At 33.2% G+C, this 20,530-nt stretch overlaps 1 protein-coding gene across 8 annotated transcripts in view; it reads left to right on the top strand.

Moving 5' to 3' along the window:
* Calcrl (calcitonin receptor like receptor) overlaps positions 1 to 16,487 on the top strand; it is a 108,362-nt gene extending 91,875 nt beyond the window's left edge. For all 8 annotated transcript variants that reach the window (XM_020182748.2, XM_020182747.2, XM_020182746.2 and 5 more), the window contains 3 exons: positions 4,909 to 5,127; positions 5,291 to 5,332; positions 11,943 to 16,487. In XM_020182748.2, coding sequence (XP_020038337.1) covers positions 4,909 to 5,127; positions 5,291 to 5,332; positions 11,943 to 12,167 — 486 coding nt within the window. In that variant the 3' untranslated portion in view covers positions 12,168 to 16,487. The remainder of the gene's footprint in view (positions 1 to 4,908; positions 5,128 to 5,290; positions 5,333 to 11,942) is intronic.
* Positions 16,488 to 20,530: the final 4,043 nt, after the last annotated feature.

The following is a 20,530-nucleotide window of genomic DNA, read 5'->3' as shown; positions in this document are numbered from 1 at the left end:
CTATACTATCAAAGGAATACACAAATTCAGTACAATGTCCATCAAAATATCCATGCCTTCCTTCACAGAGCTGGATAAAACAGAATCACAAAATTCATATAAGCTCACAAAAGACCCGAAATATACAAAGCAATCCTGACCAAAAGGATCAAAACTGAAAGTCTCACAACACCTGACTGTAAAACATAATATAAAGCTATGGTAATTGAAACAAGATGTTACTAGCATAGAAATGAAACAGAATAAAATCAGATATAAACCCACAGCCAAGCAATTTTCACCAAGGCTCAGGAACACAAATTGGTTCAAAGGACAGTCACTTCAGGAAACGGAGATGGGAAAAGTTGAATAAGCCAAAGTAGAAAAGTGAAACTAGATCTCTCTTTTTCACCATAAACAAAAATTTCCTCAGAAAAGATCAAGGACTCAAATATAAAATACAAAACTATGAAATGATTAGAAGAAAATAGGAAATGTTTCAAAATATTGGAATAGCTAAAGATTTTTTTGGATAAGACCCCCAAATCACAGGCAAAACTAGATAAATGGGATTACTTTAAACAAATAACAGCAAAGAAAACAGGATAGAGTTAGGAGACACCTACAAAACTGGAGAACATATTTGAAATTTTTTCATTTGACAAATGGCTAACATGTAGGATAGGAACTTAACTCAACAACAAGATACAAATCTAATTTTAAAATGGACAAATAATATGAATTGTCATTTCCCAAAAAGGTTCATACGAATCGCCAGTGAGTATGCGAATGAAAAAATATTCAACATCATTAATCATTAGGTAAATGCAAAGCAAAATCACAAGGTGATGTCATCTTGTTAGAATGACTATTATCGAAATAGTAAATGCCTCTGAAGATTTAGAATAAGGGAATTCATACACTGTTGGTTGCAATGTAAATTGGAATAACCATTATAAAAACTAGTATGGAGACTTCTTAAAAAACTATATATAGAATTATATAGAATTACCATATGATTCAGCAATCTCACTTTGTTTCAAAGGAAATGAATTCAGCATATAAAAAAGAAAGATGCACACCCATTGTTCTTTGCAACACTGTTCACAGAGGGCAAGAAATAAAATCAACCAAGATGTTCATAGACAGATGAATGGATAATATATGTAGCACATACACAATGGGATATTGCTCAGGCATAAAAAGGATGAAACCCTGTCATTTGTGGCAACCTGGATAGAATGGAGCCAATTATGTTAAATGACATAAGCCAGGCATGGAAAAACAAGCACCAAATTCTCACTCATTACTGAAAACTAAGAAAACTGATCACATAAAAGTAGAGTAGAGCAGAGGTGATGAGAAACTAGGAAGAGGAGTGGAAGGGGCCACAACGAGAGGGAGGCAATGGGCACTAAAAGGAAAGAAGAAAAGAAGCAGTCCTAATGTCTGTAGCATAGTGGAGTGGCAATGGTCTATAATGATTACCTATACATTTCATAACAACTAAAGCAGGAGAGTGTGAAGGTTTCCAACACATGGAAATGATAATATTTGTGGAGGAGGAAATGTTCTGATTCATTACACACCATATAAATGTATCAAATTATAAAACTGTACTGTAAGTCAGCACAAATATGTTGATTGAAAAGCAAAAGTAATGACTTTTAAAATTTGTCAAAAGCATGGATTAACTGTGTTAATGTACAAAACGTGCTTAGTCTGGCATGCAGACAGCACATAGCAAGCATCAAATTTCTGGTTTCTGCCTAGCCCCACAAGTCAGTCAGTTTAAAAATTAACACATACATTTTTAATTTTTTTGAAACTTTAATATAGCTTAATGTAGATTCTACTGAAAAGTTCAAAGACAGAAGCACTTCCTTCTCTTGCTCCTATACGTACTATGGGCATATGTGACACACTGAGTTTAAGTGTATTCTGAGACAGCCTGGATTTGTATTCTTTGTACTCAAATAGCCAGCACTGAATCCTGGCTCTACCACTGCTGGCTGTATGTTAGGACAAGTTCTGCTTTGTTTTATTTTTAACCTCTCTGTGACTGTTTTCTCATCTGTAATGATGAAATAATAAGTATACTTTACAGGATGTTATAAGGATCAAATAAAATACTTCCTGTTACGTGATTAACACAATACCTGGAATATCATGAAGTCTGGAAAAGAATGCTTTAAAAAGTTTCTCCACTTATAATGTCTGTACAACACTGATTCTGTTCAGAGTAGAGCTCAAAGAAATTGGGACACGTTGTTTGGGCCACCCAAGAGCTTCCAGAACAAAAACAAGGCAACATTTAATTATAAAAGGTGTGACTGTGCAGAGAGGTATCTGATTAAAACCTAAACCCAGCCAGACACTGGTGTCTCACATCTGTAATCTTAGCTACTTGGGAGGCTGACATCAGGAGGACTGTGGTTTGAGGCCAGCCTGGGCAAATAGTTTGTGAGACCCCATCTCCAAAATAACCAGAGCAAAATGGGCTGGAGCCTGGCTCAAGCAGTAGAGCACCAGCTTTATAAGCTTTTCCCACAAGGCAAAACAAAACCAAACAAACCAAATAAACAACAACAAAGAAAACCTCCTAAAAATGAGAAAGATTCAGACTCAAGAAGTAATAGCGTGAGCAAATGCAAAATGTAAAAGTATCTTACCGAGTCCTCTGTAAAGTCTGTCCACAACAACTTTGGGAGAGAAAAAAACAGATGCTATAGCCAGAGCAAAATATTATGAAGGAAAATAGCCCATCAAGCTGCTCAGAAAGGAAGTGAATATCCACTTTATTTTCATGAAACTTTTCATCATTTTGGCCTAAAACAAGATTAGGAGACTACTTTTTAAGTTGTTCTGCCCTTGGTTAAACTCCAGGGCCCCTCACTGGTCCTGACACTTCCAAGGTCAATAGTAATTATTCATATTGTCATGTGTCTTTGTAGAATTTTTATAAATAAGGTATTTTGGCCATCATAAATCTCTTTCCACTGACTTCCTCCATCACACTTCCTTTTAAGCAAGGTTGTATTGGAATGACTACAGTACTTTTAGACTTGCTAAGGCAAAGCTGAGAGAGGATGATTTAATGTGAGTCCACACAGGTCACTTTGGGGCATGGTTAAGGAATCACTGGCCATCCTTGTGTGAGAATGGCTCCCAGGAATTTTCCCATAGACACTGTACCTACTCACTTGGCTTCCTTTTGTGGCCCTAGAGTGACATGTTAGTAGGAAGATGTCTTGCATCTACCAACTCTTTAACATTATGGGTGTTAGAGTAAAAACAGGTTTCTTCTTTACTAGGTTTGTTCACAATCGCATAAAATTTAGATATACTTCATTTGAAATTCAAAATTCATATTCTCTTTTTTTGTTTAAAATATATGGAAGTATTAAGAGAAAATAAAGTAGGATCTGAGGATCATACTTATGTGGAAAATGACATAGAGAATAATATCTCATACATTCTAATCCAACTATTATAGATTAGTTTAAAGGAGTAACTCCATTGTTAATTCTAGTTTCTGTTTTCACATTTTAAATGACTCGCTACTTGAAAAGTACTTTGCAATTTAAAAATTTCATGTAATTTTGAGCTAAATTATAGCATATCTACTATTTTAGTGATTTGTGATTTATATATTAGGATTTAAAGATTATACATTATGATTTATAAGCAGATGAAAAGGACATTGTTGTCTTTTCTTCTAGGGACTAGGAGTAATTTCTTTTTAGTCAAAACTTTTAAACAGCAATGAGTTCTTGTGAAGGGAATTCTTTAAGATGGGTAAAATAACAGCTGACATGTTGGTTTGTCATGTTCCATTCTTACACCTGTTCAAATGGCTTTTTCTACTTTTGTCTTTGTCACATTCCTATGTCTATAACACATTCCTTTTCATAGACATGTTATCATTAGGATTCTGGTGAGCTGCGTATTTTTAAAACATACATCCACTGAGTTCTTTGAGAAGAGTTGTGTAATATTTGTGTGCCCAATCATTTTCATAACATGTGCTTTAAATTAGTAATGTAAAATATTTGTTCATTGTTTTTTCTGAATAAGATGTTACTATTTTTCAAATTAGTTAAAGCATATAAACACATAATTATGTATTGGTTTGTATTTAAAAATTTTAAGATTGTTAAACTAAGGATTAATGCTAGCAGTCAGAGTGAGACAGAAGGGAAGGGAATAATGTGACTTTTCTGGAGTTAATGTCCATAATCTAATAAAAGGCATAATGAATGAACATAGAAAGAAATAGGCAAAAGGAAGAAAAAATTTCCTTGAGTGAATATAAAAAATGGAAAAATAGTATTGAGAGAGAGAGAGAATGAATATTGTTTCAACAAGACTGTTTTCTGAATCACATTATATCTTCAAAGTTTTATAACACCTTTTCAAACAGAATGTTATCTCTTAGGGAAAGTTGCTAAGGCACAGTGAATAGTAAATTTGTCATTGTAGAAAGAAATTAATAGAAAACCTTATTGGATACAAATGGTTCTACCTCTAGGATAATGTAGATTGAATATCAGCTGGTTCAATTGTATGAGTTGAGTCAGTCTCTTCATAAGAATAAAGAGTATTACAGTACTATTTTGGAGAATTGTTGTAAGGTTGTTACCAAAAGATATTATAAAGGTTATTGCTGCAAAAGGAGACATAGCAAAGACAACCCAAAAACAGATGAAAATAGTTATTATGGTGTGATCTATAATTTGAAAGTACATAGCATAGATGCTAAAGTTAATTAAAATTAATATACTTGTAAAGTGAGTATAACAATTCCAGAAATACAAATACTATACATATTCTTATACATTATAAATAGTTCAACATTTCTAAAATTGGAGTTTTATTAATACTAAATATGAACTTGTTTTTATTTACCATTTTGTTTTCTTTTTTTAGGTGAATCTGTTTTTCCTGTTAAATATTGTACGTGTTCTCATTACCAAGTTAAGAGTTACACACCAGGCGGAATCCAGCCTCTACATGAAAGCTGTGAGAGCTACACTTATCCTTGTGCCATTGCTTGGCATTGAGTTTGTCCTTATTCCATGGCGACCTGAAGGAAGGATTGCAGAGGAGGTATACGACTATATCATGCATATCCTTATGCACTATCAGGTATGGCTTTTTGAAACAAGAAGACAGTTTGAGAAATTTGATATTCGGTTTACATGCAGGCTTGTTTGGGTGGTTTTATTCTTGACTGCTCATGCAGCAAGTTGGTTATAAATACATGTATCTCTTTCATTTAGATTGTAATAATTCTCTTTTTTGTTTACAGGGTCTTTTGGTTTCTACAATTTTCTGCTTTTTTAATGGAGAGGTATGTTAATTGATTTTATTCCTTTTATTATGTTATATTTTTTCTTAAAAAGTGAGATGGAATTATAAACTTCCACCTATTTCAAATTCACTTTTTCTTAGAGAAAAGACCCATAGAATCCCATTTCATAAGTACAAATCTTCTGAAAAAGGCTCAGGTCAAATTGGAGTTCAGAAGCAGGGAAAAGTCAGACTTACTTTAAAATATCCGATCAATAAGTTTGTACATCTCATCTTTTGATTTATCATTGGATTCTACTAAGTCTGGAGTTTTCCCAACAACAGTGTTAGGCAATCCTTAACTTTATAGTACATACACTCCAACAAGAAATACAATCTGCTCATTTACATTCTCTCCCCATTTTTGTTTTTGTTTTGCATGCTCTACAATGTGGACTTTGGAAAAGTTTTAAAGTAGATAAAAAATTTAAAACAAATTAAACTGTCAGTTATACAGGGAGGAGATGGCAGTGGGTTCAGAAGTTTAGGATAGAATGTTTTAGTTTATAGCACAGCAATGTGATCTTGGGTATTTTTATACAAGTTGTTAGAAACTTCAGGAATTTTAAAACTGGCTCTTTATTTCTTATGCATATGGATATTGTTATCCATATGTTTGAGCTATATTGACTTAGCTCTCTAAATATTTCTGATTCACTTGACCAGTTTTAAACTGGAGAATGTTAGCGAAATTGAGAAAAGTTTAGAAATCCAGACAATTTAATGAGACATGGACACTTGATAACTGGGAAGCACATCACTAAGGTTCAGAAGAGGAACACACGGTTCACATAACTTTGTGAAAATCATTCCTATAAAGCAAATCAACATTGGAAATAATGGACATGTCATGATATTAAGTAAAATTTTACTTTCTCTTTCTATGTAGTAAAATCCATTGTTCCATTTTCAATTAAAAATTAAAATATACTTTAAAGTATAGATACATAAAGCACATATTTACTTATTTATAAAAATGTGTGGAATCCTGTCAAACATAGTAGCCTGTATTTCATGCATTCCATGATTCTTCCACACCAAAGACAAGATGGACTGTTTTTCTGAAACCAGTGGAGGTGTAAACACAAAATGCAGTTAGGAAGAGCAGGTAAATCATTTGTCTTGATAATATAAAATTCAAATAGCCTGTATCATATGTGTTCTGCTGTATAAACAATTAGGTGATCCCACATGCTGCCTATGTAGGATGTGTCAATCAAATATTGATGAGAAAACTATGGTCACAGGCCACCTAACATGCATGAAATATGAAAGGCATACCTCCATATTTAAAGAAAAAGATTGATGCAATTTTTGAATATTCAAAACATAATCACTAGTTATTTGTTGATTATGATAGCAAATCATAGTCCCTTATCAGACAAAATATTATGTGATAGGAGGCAGTATAGAATAAACACAGGTATGTATTTAAACTCCAGTGTTGCTACTTTCTTCCTAGCTGTCATACTTTGTGAAATGCCAGGAAATAGGAGTATGTCTATCTTTATTAAAGGGAAATGAAACCAAGAGCTTCACACAAATCTCATGAAGATTAATGTAAGCTAAGGAAAGTAAAGTTTTTTGTATGATACTCCACTCTTACAAGATCTTTACTCTCTCTACAACAAAATTAGAAATAAGGGCAAAATAGTTTCTGCTGGGTATTGAGGGGGTGGAGGGGAGAGGGAGGGGGTGGAGTGGGTGGTAAGGGAGGGGGTGGGGGCAGGGGGGAGAAATGACCCAAGCCTTGTATGCACATATGAATAATAAAAGAAAAAAAAAAAGGAAAAAAAAAAAGATCTTTAGTATATTATAGCTTTCATTATTAGGTTTGTCAAATAACTGATATTTGAAAATACGTGTATAAATGGAAACATTAATTATATTGGAATCAAAATTTTAAATTGGCCCTTTTATATAAAAACAGTGCCTGGGAAATATCAAAACTGATCCTTTATACTCTTGTTACACTTTATCTGTGTTAGCAAAAGAGACACAGTACCCTGATCTTTAGCCATGTCCTAAAATTGAGAAAATTTTGGCATTGGAAAATTACAATAATAAAAAAAAACCTTGGAGCCAAGTTGTTGCCAAATCCTTCAGTTTTTCACAACATCTTTAATATCCTTTTCTTCATCTCTGGAGATACAATCCCTGCTTGAGCATGAGTCACTTCTCATTTTAAGAAATACTATAATCCCTCCCTTTTTGTTCCTTTGCCTCTTAGTTTTTCCCACTCTCAAAACATGAAGAAACAGCTGCCAAGTTCAGTTTGTGTTGTTCCAACTATGTCATGTTCTTCTTAAAATCCCTTTCTCAGGCTTAGTTTCCTTCTTGCTTTCCACATTAGGTCAAGTGACTTGCCTTTTGCCTAATATCTGTATCTTTTTACCTCCACCTTTTATTTATTTTGAGCTGACATCTTCCAATTAGCATTTCTCGTTAGTTATTATTGTGGTTTGACAAGTGGTCTGGCCACTTTCATCTCAGCCCTAGTCCTGCTGCACAAAAATGTACCCTATTAACGTACTCTGACCATCAGAGGGTGTATTTAATGACAATAGAGTGTAGATATTTTTTATAAAATGATTAAATGATTTGTTGAGAACAACTGAGCTCATATTCTGTGAAGAAAGCAAATTTAGAATTTTTTTTACAAAGTTCTATTAATTTTTTAAAATTGATTTAGATTAAGGAGTATAGACTTCATTCTTTATCAGGTGCTAATGGATATATAAAGTTATAATGTTACATTTTAATAATTTGGTTTTGCTACTTATATAAGGTCTATACACAAAACAATAAAAATATATTCACAACTTTAATAGCACCAAGTTACCTTCCTTTCAATTTTTCTCATTTTAACTTACTGAGCAGCCAGTTTTAATGTTCTGTAGAACAAGTAGAATCTTGTATTAGAGGAAGCATATGAAAAAAAAGTAACATCCTTTTGGAGATAATATAAACAAACAGAAGCCTACAAGGCCTGTGAATCTTTAATTAGGTTTATTTTTAACTTCAGTAAATAAGAAGCCTCAGTTCAGGGCAATGGCTTTTGTGATTTTTCTGATGATTTATTTGCAAAGAAGAAATGGGGTGATGACCTTAATCAAAGATATTTCAGGGGCAAAATCCATTTATATCAAAAGCCATTTTGGCTTTTAGAATTGATTTAGTTTTCCTTTTTAGTACTATGAATACTGCCTTCACAGCTAATAATTTCCTCCTGTCAGATTCTTCTCAACATTTGTGTATAATCTTTTATAGGAAACTATATTCCACTTCCATTCAACCTGAAGCTATGTAGTGTCTGTATTCAGTAATTACCACATTAATTACAAAGTGAAGTATAAAATAATCAGAATAAAAAGAAATTCTCAGTCATGTGATGGTGGCTCACAGCTGTAATCCTAGTTACTTGGCAGGCTGAGATTAGGAAAATCCTAGTTCAAGGCCAGTATGGGGAAAAAAAAAAGTTCATGAGACTCCATCTCAATGGAAAAAAAGCTGGGCATGGTAATATACACCTGTCATGCCAGCTAAGATGGGAAGTGTAAAATAGGAGAATGGAGTCCAGGCCAACTGAGCAAAAAGTGAAACCGTAGCTCCAAAATAACCAGAACAAAAAGCACTGGAGACATGGCTCAGGCAGTACAGCATCTAGCATATATAAATATATGCTATATATACATATATATATATATATATTAGATATAATGGTCAAAAATATCTATTCATCAATAGTGGGGCATCTTGGTTGTTTCCATAACTTGGCTATTGTGAAAAGCACTGCAATAAACATGGGTGTGCAGATGCCTCTGGAGTAACCTGTGTCATATTCCTTTTAGTGTATCCCACAGGAGTGGATTGCTGGATCATATGGCAGATCTATGTTTAGATTTTTAAGAAGTCTCCATATTTTTTTCCGGAGTGGTTGCACTCACTTGCATTCCCACCAGCAGTGTATGAGAGTTCTTTTTTCTCCACATCCTCACCAACACCTGTTGGTGGTGGTGTTTTTGATGATGTCTATTCTAACAGGGGTGAGGTGGAATCTCAGCGTGGTTTTGATTTGCATTTCCTTTATGACTAGAGATGGTGAGCATTTTTTTCATGTGTTTTTTTGGCCATTTGAATTTCTTTTTTTTGAGAAAGTTCTGTTTAGTTCAGTTGCCCATTTCTTTATTGGTTCATTGATTTTGGGAGAGTTTAGTTTGTTAAGTTCCTTATGTATTCTGTTGTCAGTCCTTTGTCTGATGTATAGCTGGCAAATATTTTCTCCTTTCTGTAGGTGGTCTCTTCAGTTTAGAGACCATTTCTTTTGTTGTGCAGAGCTTTTTAATTTTATGAGGTCCCATTTGTCCATCCTTTCTCTTAGTTACTGAGCTGCTGGAGTTCTATTGAGGAAGTCCTTGCTTGTACCTATTACTTCCAGAGTATTCCCTGCTCTTTCTTTTACTAACTTCAGAGTTTCAGGTCTGATATTAAGGTCCTTGATCCATTTTGAGTTGATACTAGTACAGGGTGATAAACATAGATCTAATTTCAGTTTTTCTCAGACTGATAACCACTTTTCCAAGCAACATTTGTTGAAGAGGCTGTCTTTTCTCCATTGTATGTTTTTGGCACCTTTGTCAAAAATAAGGTGGGCATAGCTGTGTAGATTCATATCTGGGTCCTCTATTCTGTTCCACTGGTCTTCATATCTGTTTTTTGTGCCAGTACCATGCTGTTTTTATTGCTATTGCTTTGTAATATAGTTTGAAGTAGGATATTGTGATACCTCCAGCATTGCTCTTTTTGCTGAGTATTGCCTTGACTATTTGCAGTCCCTTTTGTTTCCAAATGAACTTTAGGGTAGATTTTTTCAATCTCTGTGATCAATGTCATTGGGATTTTGATGGGAATTGCATTAAACATGTAGATTGCTTTTGTTAGTATTGCTATTTTTACTATGCTGTTTCTACCAATCCATGATCACGGGAGATCTCTCCATCTTCTGTAGTCTTCCTCAATCTCTTTCTTCAGGGGTTTGTAGTTCTCCTTGGAGAGATAATTTACATCCTTTATTAAGTTTACTCCTAGGTATTTGATCTTTTTTTGAGGCTATTGTAAATGGAATTGTTTCCATATATTCATTTTTAGTTTGTTTGTTATTGGTGTATAGAAAAGCTAATGATTTTTGTAAGTTGATTTTGTATCCTGCCACCTTGCTGTAGCTGTTTATGGTGTCTAGGAGATTTTGGGTAGAGTTTTTTGCTAAACAAACTGTTGACTCTATATTTTACCCTTTCTTTTTCTTATATGCTAAAACATGAAATGAGACAATAAAACTTTGTATTCATATTAAGTGACAGAAAATAGGAGATTTTAAAGTATTGAAGTGTTTTTGAGGTATCCCATAAAGTTGTAAATATTCTGGAAATCTTTTTTATTTATACAATGCTTGTAATCTGGTGTAGGTAATGAAAAGCCATATGCAATTGCTTTAAGAGGATTTAATATTGATTTGTATACATGAATATAGTGATTGTACTTGAATTCTTTATCAACCATGTGTGTTAATAGTGCATGAATCATGGAGAAATTACTTTTAGGCGCTCAGATCCCAAATCGATCTGCAAGAAATGTCCAGAATCATGGCATTCAGGATGTATTTGAATACCATCATTTGTGTTCACTGGCTCAATGTGAAGAAAATCCTTCCTTATCTTAAGTTAATCTAAAACAAAGTCACTGGATTTGACTTACCTAGTTTTAGTCTCTAGCTCCAGTCAGAAAATATGGTCATTAAACTTCAAGTTTATCCAGGGAGAGGAGGAGTCGACATAACAGTGGAGACATGATGTTCTTACACAGTCTTCACAATATCATCTCATATTTATGTGTTTGTTCAACATCGTGTATTCTTTTAGCACAAAAGCTCCATGGGGACAATCTCTTATTTTCAGATATAGCACAATTTCTGACATATGGTAATCATTTGATAAAAGGTTGCCACTAGTGTTAATCATGATGGTGATTTATATTCTTTATACCCCTAACTTCTTTTTTATTTTGTGTCTTTTCCCTGTTCTTCTATCCCCCCAACTTGTGTTCTCATTCTATTAATAAATATATTGATATAAAATTAGGTGGTTCTGGGGTTTGAACTCAGGTCCTACACCTTGAGCCAGTCTATTAGCCCTTTTTCTGTATTGGGTATTTTTGAGATAAGGTCTCCCCAACTATTTGCCCAGGCTGACTTCCAACCATGAGCCTCCTGATTTCTGCCTCCTGAGTAGCTAGGATTACAGGCTGCACATGTAATCCCACATGTGGGGATCTGAATTAATTATGTGTTTGACAATAATATATACACATTCATTATTAAAACTTCAAAGTGTAGGATGAAAAATATTGTTGAAATCTTAATTAAATAGAGTAATTGCAAAGTATTCCCTAACATGAAGATTACAACTTGAATTTTTTTATTGAATAAATGAAGCAATATTATTCACTAAACTTTTTTTTAAAAGTTTTTCTGCAAACTTTATTTCACTGTGGTTCAAATGTAATATTTTCATTTTGATTCATGGATTGTTCTTGCTTCTGTTTCTTTTTGATAGGTTCAAGCAATTCTGAGAAGAAACTGGAATCAGTATAGGATCCAATTTGGAAACAGCTTTTCCCATTCAGATGCTCTCCGCAGTGCATCTTACACAGTGTCCACCATCAGTGATGTCCCAGGATACAGCCATGACTGTCCTAATGAACACCTAAATGGAAAAAGCATCCACGATATGGAAAATATTGCCTTAAAACCAGAAAAGCTATATGATTTAGCCATATGAAAAATAGAGGGACCATTGCCCATTTTGTGCCATCCTAACTCAGTGACTTGGATGCATGATTTTACAGCTAGATAACTTCAATATTAAATGAATTTCTCAAATGCCATAAAGAAAGCTCCCAAATTAAATAATAAGTCTATTGATAAATGTATAACAACAATCTCTATGTGGGGAAATGCTCTGATTTATAATGTTTACCAGTAAATATTCCCACTATCACTGATACAATACTATCCTGACATCACTGAAATTGGGGGTGGGGAGATAAGCACCATGGGCTCTTGTAAGCTGACCACACCACTGAATGAACGCACCAATGAATGACTGTGAAAGTTCAGATACCACTGACTCTACTCTTGTCACCTTAGGAGACCTAGCATAGTCTTATAGACATGGAAGGAAAATTTCCTTTTTATTGGCTGTAAAAATCTTTATTCCATTTTCTTCAGTGCAATTGCTTTTTATTTGCCCAGAAACACTCTACACATTTTTGTAATAACTTATTAAATGAAGCAGACAAAGAGTTAATTTTGCTATGGGCTACTCATGCTGATATATACATCACAATTATATCCTGTATCATACCCATTTTTGAGGTTGGGTAAACAGGATATATGATATGATATGCAATATCATGTGATATGCAATCCTACTTCTGCGTCATTCAGGAGACATCTTGGTTGATGGCAGAAAACACCTTCCCAGCTACTTCCCTGTCTTCCTAGCAAGTGGGAGGGAATCAGTCTCCCTATATCTGTAAATAAACACTTTTTCCCTTCCATTTCTACTGTGTAGACAAGTTAGCAGTCATTTTACATGAAGGAAATCAATGAAGGATTTCTTATTACCTTGGAAGCTTGTAAAAAAATAAGATTGTTGTGAAAAATGAGCTTGTAAATCATTATTTTATTTATAGTTTCAAATCAAATACATAAAATGTAGGTAGTTGTTTCAAAGCAGATACAAAATACAATATAAGCACATTAATATCTGGTATTGCATCTGGGCTGATTTTATAATAAAATAGAATCTGGAATTCTATACTTGGTAAATATTTTATGGACAACCAGATACCAGCATCACAAGTTTGTTTGAAATGAAAAAACCAGAAACATCTGTGATAAGATATAAAATATTTATTTAAAAAACACAAGACTATTTTATTGGCATATTGGCTTTGGAGATTCATTCCTTAATAATTGGTATGCTTGACATATTCCTTCTTCAATTTCATTCAAATGCAGAAATTTTAAACAACTATTGTAATAAATGCCATTCTGCTACTCTTGTACATTTTACTACAATAAAGAATTACTTTACTGACTTTTACTATGTGATAATAGATGGCTGTGGAAAGCCTCAGATTATTAAAGAAACAAAACCAGAGCAATAAATAATATGATATACAATGTTTCAATATTTTTAATAGACTACTGTATATGATGACAGAAAGTAGTGAAAGACTTGATTATATCGTTGAAGAATTGTCAGACATTTATGGAATAATTACATTAAGATGGAAGAGAAGTTTCTTAATGAATTAAATTGACATCTCAATGGAATTCAGCTTTTCTCATGTTATTTTCCAGTGGAATCTCTGAATAGCAAGAATAACCAGGTACATAAGGTCAATTTGGGGAGTAATCATTATACGTATGTGGTCTTTGAAGTATATCAGTCAACTTAAGATGGATCAAAGTATGATTTAGTAAACATAAATTGTTTCCTAATCCATATTAGATAGTGAGTTAAGAAATTATTTGAAATGGTCAAGAAAAACTATCTAAATTAGTAAGAATTGACATATTAAATGGCCTGATAAATACATTTATAATTTATCTGTACTTGTAAAGGTATCATTAAGTTAGTTTCAAATTTATAAATTTCATAGCAATCTCATAAGAAGGAACACAGGCTGTTCTGAAATTTCACCTGCCTAAATTATACAAAAATTTCTTTTAATAAACAATTTTTAGCTATTTATTATTCAAAGACATGAATTCACATCCTTTGCTGTCAGTGTTCATGTAGTTTAGTTCTAGACAAATTGTTAAGGTTTAGCCATACATGACAAAAGAAAATGTTGAATTACCCAAGAAAATGCTAAATGGTATTGCAGTTTTCAAGTGTTTTTATTTTTCTTTAATCATGTTAAATAGATGACATTTCTTTTGTTGCCAGTACTCATCTGCTATACAGTCTTTAGCTGAATCAATCAGTCTGTGATCAGTATTCGTTTTGCATCCACATATTTTCAAGAGTTATATTTTTGAATGTAAAACTTCTCTAAAACTGAAATGCTAATTAAGATCTTTTTATATTACTTGTAAAAAACAATAAATCTGATACTTTTTAAAAACAAACTTCTTTGGTATCTAAAAACTAATTTTTGGAAATATCTAGCTTTTAAAATTGCAGCTCTGCCATTTTTCTGTAATAACTTGTGAAAGCCATATTTTAATTTTCTAAAATTTTTATTCCACCATTTTAAAAGTTTTTTTCTAATTCATTTATTCATAAAATATCCATTTTGGAATTTAGTGTCTGTTCAAATGTAACCCAATTTGCATAAAATGATTGGCAGTTGTTTTGCTGTATTTATTGCTTATACATTTTTAATGTGAAATTAAATTTTCTCTTGGTTTCAATCTGCTAATAGAAGCATTATCTGTAAAACATTTTCAAGATACTCTGATCAATTAAAATAACTCCGTTATACCTCCTAAAACTATGTCTGTTTGTTGACTTTACAAAATATTAAAGTTACAAATCACATTTGACTCTCACTCATACTTACTGGAGTACTGAATGATCCCATTTGTACACAAAATTCTCACAGCAATCAGTGAGATGCTTCTTATAATCCATGATTTCATCTCTACTGCCCTCTTTAAACTCTTCAATAAGCCAGGAAGTAAATTTAATAAACCAATTAAGAAAAGTTAGGAATCTGTTTTTCTAGTTAAAACATGCAAGTAAATTATAATGTATTTATAAATTATTTCCTATACTGCAAGAAAGGGAAAGGTACTCAGAAATAGAAAAATATTTAGGATTTGTTCCCTTGCTCCACTGTATTCTACTGTATGCTTTTTAAAATTAAACACTAGAAAAAAAAAAAAGGAAAACAACTGCTTAAAGACAATTTTGAAAGGAAGGCAGTGTCTTGACTCTAACATAAATAAAAATATGTCAAAGACTTCAGATCATCAATTAATGAAGAAACCAATAACATGTCACAATCATTCAAAGGAGAATGAAAATATCATATACATTTCAGGATACAAAAAATTCTGAAATAAGTGCAAAATGGCCTTTTCAGTTATATTCTATTAAATAACTAATTTGTATCTCTGTGATCAAGAATAATATACATTATTGCCAGGTGTAGTGGTTCATACTTATAATCCCAGCTTCTTGGAAGGTACAGATAGGTAGATCACTGTTTGAGGCCAGTCTAGGCAAAAAGTTAGCAAGAACCCATCTCAAAGAATACGTTGGGCACGGTAGTAAACACCTGTATACTAAACACTGTAGTACACATCAGCTATATAGGAGGTGTTAGAAGGAAGACTGAGGTCTGAGGGCATGCCTGGGCAAAAAAAAAAAAAAAATTGAAATCCCATCTAAAAGAATAACTAAAGCAAACAGGGATGGAGGCATGGCTTAAGTGGTAGAAGCCTTCCTGCAAACTGTGAAACCCTGAGCTCAAACCCCCGTAGTGCCAAAAAAAGAGCAATATACATTATCAGTTTTCTACAATAACATGTAGGTAAAATATCTCAAAACGATGAAAGATAGAGACAGTTCAAGAAGGCAAGTGAGAAAGCACTAGAAAGAACACTCTAATAGCTAATATGTCATCCATATATTTTTTCATACATAATGAGATAGTAGAATAATACATATATAGCATTATAACTCAAAAGAATAATATTCTCAATTAAAAATACTGCTAATCTCATAAGAGTTGTCAGCATTACTTACAGAGATGTGCAAGTGTTAATTTATGATATAGCATCCTTAAGTTTATTTCACAAAATCTAGAAACATACAACATTTTAACATCTTCATATTTAGGTATCGTTCACATACCATATGACTCACCCATATAAAGTGGTGGTTAGTATAATACCATAGCATATTTTAGTATATGCACAGATATATTTTACCATCACAGGACTTTATTAAATTTTTGTGATATTGAAGAGATGCAATGTATTTCCTTATTCTGAACTTTCATATGTATATAACCATATGTTAAATAACCTTTACTGACTGTCTTCTTTTTCTTAATAAAATTTTCAAAGATCATTCAAATAGTATATATCCAAATTCATTTTTATGCCTGGATATTATTTCATTGTATGGATGGAGAGTATTTTGTTGTCTATGCATTTATCTATCGACGAACATTAATTTTCACTGCCCTTGTGTACCTAGGAGTAGAGATTCTGAGTCATCAGATAACTCTGGGTTTTATTATGTGAACAACTGCCTGACTATTTCCCCAACAGTTGGACCATTTTATATTTCCTTTAGCAGTATATAGGGGTTCTGATCTCTCCACCTTTTCCCAATACTTATTACCTACCTGCCTTTCTTATTTTAACCTTCTTAATATGTGTGAAGTACTATCATGCTGACCTAATTTGAATGTTTCTGGTCTTTAATGTTTTGAAACATCTTTTCCCATGTTTATTGACCATTTGTATATCTTCTTTGGAGAAATATCTGTTCAGATCCTTGCTCATTTTTAATTTAGCTATCCTTTTACTATTGAATGTAAAGTGTTCATTTACTCCAGACACAGGCTCTTATAATAAGACAAATAATTTCCAAATATTTCTCTCATATTTATGTTGTCTTTTCACTTTCTTGATTACATCCTTTGTATTACAATAGTTTATAATTTTTACAAAATACAATTTATTTTTGGTGGTGTCATATCCAAAAATCCTTTGCCAAATTCAAGGTCATGAAGATTTACAGATTTAGCACTTACATTTAAAACTTTTTCCATTTTGAGTTATTCACATTTGCCATGATTAGTGTTTTCTTTTTTAAAGATAATTACTAAACTTCATTACATAATTTTTACAAACAGAATTATTTAAATCACAATATCATAAACTCAAGAAATATATCTGAAGAGCTACCAAAGTATTAACTTGCAACAAATGTAGCAGATTTGAGTAATCTCATGTTCCACAAAAATGAGTTTGGACATTTCTTTTCATATTACCACCATCAAGACAATAATGATTTTCAGAATACAGGAAAAATTTAGTCTGTTCTGTCTTTAAGAATAGTAATCAAATACACTTATCTATAAAATTCAGCAAAGAATTAAATTACATAGGCTACACACTCAGAGGTGATCAGGAGCAAATTAAAATGTTATGCTAATACCAATATTAGGTAAAAATTACATAAAGATAGTATAAGAACAAAGTACTTACATTTAATGCAGAGGTAAAAGGTAAAAATACTTAGATATGTACCAACCAGTCAGAACACATGCTACCCATTATGTTTTCAGACCATCAGTCCTGAAGTTATATTTGGTAAAAAAAAAAACTATGTGTGATATCTATTAAAATACCCATAAATTCACAAAATGGAGGTCTGATGTTATAAGAGATTAAATTAGCAAATGAATTTAAGTCAACCAGTAGTTTCAAGTATATACTGTCCCAAAGCACAGCTATAGAAACATTCCAGTACAAAATGGAATCCCTCCATACATATTTTACAATTTAAGTGGAATTTGACATTCTAATATGTTTCACCTTACTTTTAAGCCAACATCCTGAAATAAATCCTTTCCATTGTACAACTTTGTTTTTAATTTTTGAAAACTACAATTTAAAGCTATAACTTAAGCTACTCAAATCATTTTACAGCAAAGCTTGCAGAAGCAAACTTACTTTAAAATCAATGAATTAAATCTTGTATCCTTGCTCCCAGTTACAAAATGAAATTTTCTATGATCCAGTTGGAGAAGATATTAAAAATTCTCAGTTGACCCAGAGACAACTCCTCCCTTGGATCAAACTCTCCATGCTATTTTGCAGAAATGTTGTAAACATTCTGCTAACTACCCAGAAACATTTACCTCAGTTTACAACACCCAATGAGCAAAGGATGAAAACAAAACAAATAGCAAGACAAAAAGTTTCCTCAGTTTCTTCTTGTCCCTACAGGAGCATGTGCTCCTCTTGTTCATGTGTGGTCAGAACTCCACAACTCTCACAGTGGAGCCACACATCTGCCCTCTTCAGAGATACACAAAGTCTTTACTTCTGGCTTTACTCCCATGCTACACAAGAGAAAGATGCACCCCATGAACAAGCAACTCATTTCAACTCAAACACCAGGAATTTTTTTTCTCTTTTTATGTTCCTTTCATTCTTACTTTAAAAAGTGTGTTGAGTTAATAATAGTTAATCTCTTCTGAACCGCAGTTAATATTGGGCCAATCCTCATCTCAGAGTATATAAAAACTTCTCTTTTTTTGTTACAATCCCCCTGATTGACCCAGGTCTGTACACCCTGGAGACTCCTCCAGACTGTAGTGTACTCTCCAGCATGTGTTCTGTAAGTTATGGTGACCATACCTTCCAGTTTTCTCAGGAGTCCACATGAGTTGCACACTGTTCTGGCATCAATTCCAGCTCAGCATTTGCATTAGTAACTTGAGATCCATGAAAAAAGGAGGCATGGGAGTGCTGCTTTTGTTTCTGTACTTTAGACATCCCAATCTGGTCTTAATCTAGCTTGACATCTCTCCGTGATGAGTAGTTTTCCAAGCCAAGAAAACATGTCCACCTAGAGCCTAAGACTACACTTATAACCACATCCGGTGCACATCTGAGATTCCAACACAAATAGCTTATGCTCCTACAAAGGACTGGATAAGTTATCTAGCTGAATTCCCCTTCCTGGTGGACCACATCTCTTCTATGTCCACCCCTGATTTTAAGGAACAGCCATGCTATGCCTTCATACACAGAGTGATAGACAAAACTCAGATGTGCAGACTGAGCTGTGTATTTGCACACATGGAGGACATGAGTGCAAGGACAGCTGACAATGACATGGGACCTTCTGAAGGCCAGAGGGCAGCTCATGCCATATGAACATGTTCATGCAGAGAACTCCAAGGATTGTGAGATTCCTCAGAAATCTAAATTTGAATTTGAATAATTATTTATGAAGACAAAAATTGAAACCTTTTAATTCTTTTATGGTTTCCTTTATATAAATTAATTTATATTAAATGTATGGGCTTCTATTTGCACTCTTGCTTCAGGCCCCAAAGATATTAGGGAAAAGCCTGAGTACTTAAGCCAGATAAAAGTATCTTGGTTTGAATAACAAATATGTTACAATATTCACCACATACTCTAATGCATTCCTGTTCCCAGTTGAAAAACACATAATAAATAGTTAACCCTTTCTTTTCTTTTAAGCCATAGATCTATTTAATGTCTTTATTATGCATATTAAACCTTATATTTATCTTTTATATTCAATGGGTCACAGCTTAATAATTCTTAGCAACAACCCTAGCTAGCCACCCCCATTCTAATAGCTCTGTACTTCAAATTTTATATCTTCAGGGTCCTATGAAGCATGGGCCACCTTTTAAAGTAGCTAATTATCTTTGACTTGCCAAATAAAATTGCAGTAGAATTCTTCCAGAACACAAAAGCTTCTTCCACTCAGATATTGTCAACTTTACCTTCACTATTGTTTCAATGATCATTCAAATTATTTTCTAGCATTAAAATATAATAACTATATGTTGCATTATCAAGTGTTGAATTAAACATCAAAATTATGGGCCTTTTAAAAAATTTCTCTGGAGACACCGGAACACATGAAGAATCCCCGCACTTAAAGCATTCTCTTGATCCCTCCTGCACAAAACTATGCAGGATTTTCTCCTCAAAAAAATCCTGCCTCAAATGCAGATAATTATATATTGATACAGAAGGTAGCAGAAGATACAATTGTCCTTTTACTTTCTCCCATAAAAATGCAGTCAGTTCTACTTCACATTAGACAAATATGCCTTGTCTTCCATTCTACTTTACTTTTCCATCCATGGCTGCCTGCAGACATATCTACCACCCCTGGAAAAAACTAATGGGGAAAATTCAGCACTCTAAGTAACCAAGATGCTTGCTGAATTTTTGAAGACACTCACACCCCACTAAGATGCACATGAGTTCTTCCTATACTGTATTTTCTTTGTTCTGCACCCTTTTACTTTTGGCCTTTGGCTTTATTAGAAATGAAGTCAGTGGTGGTCCATTTTCAAGGCAAGGAATTTACTCTTAGCTGCTTGCTTGCAT

Source organism: Castor canadensis, chromosome 4, assembly GCF_047511655.1.
Source record: "Castor canadensis chromosome 4, mCasCan1.hap1v2, whole genome shotgun sequence".
NCBI classification, from domain to species: domain Eukaryota; kingdom Metazoa; phylum Chordata; class Mammalia; order Rodentia; family Castoridae; genus Castor; species Castor canadensis.
This window is presented reverse-complemented; position numbering and strand designations above follow the sequence as displayed.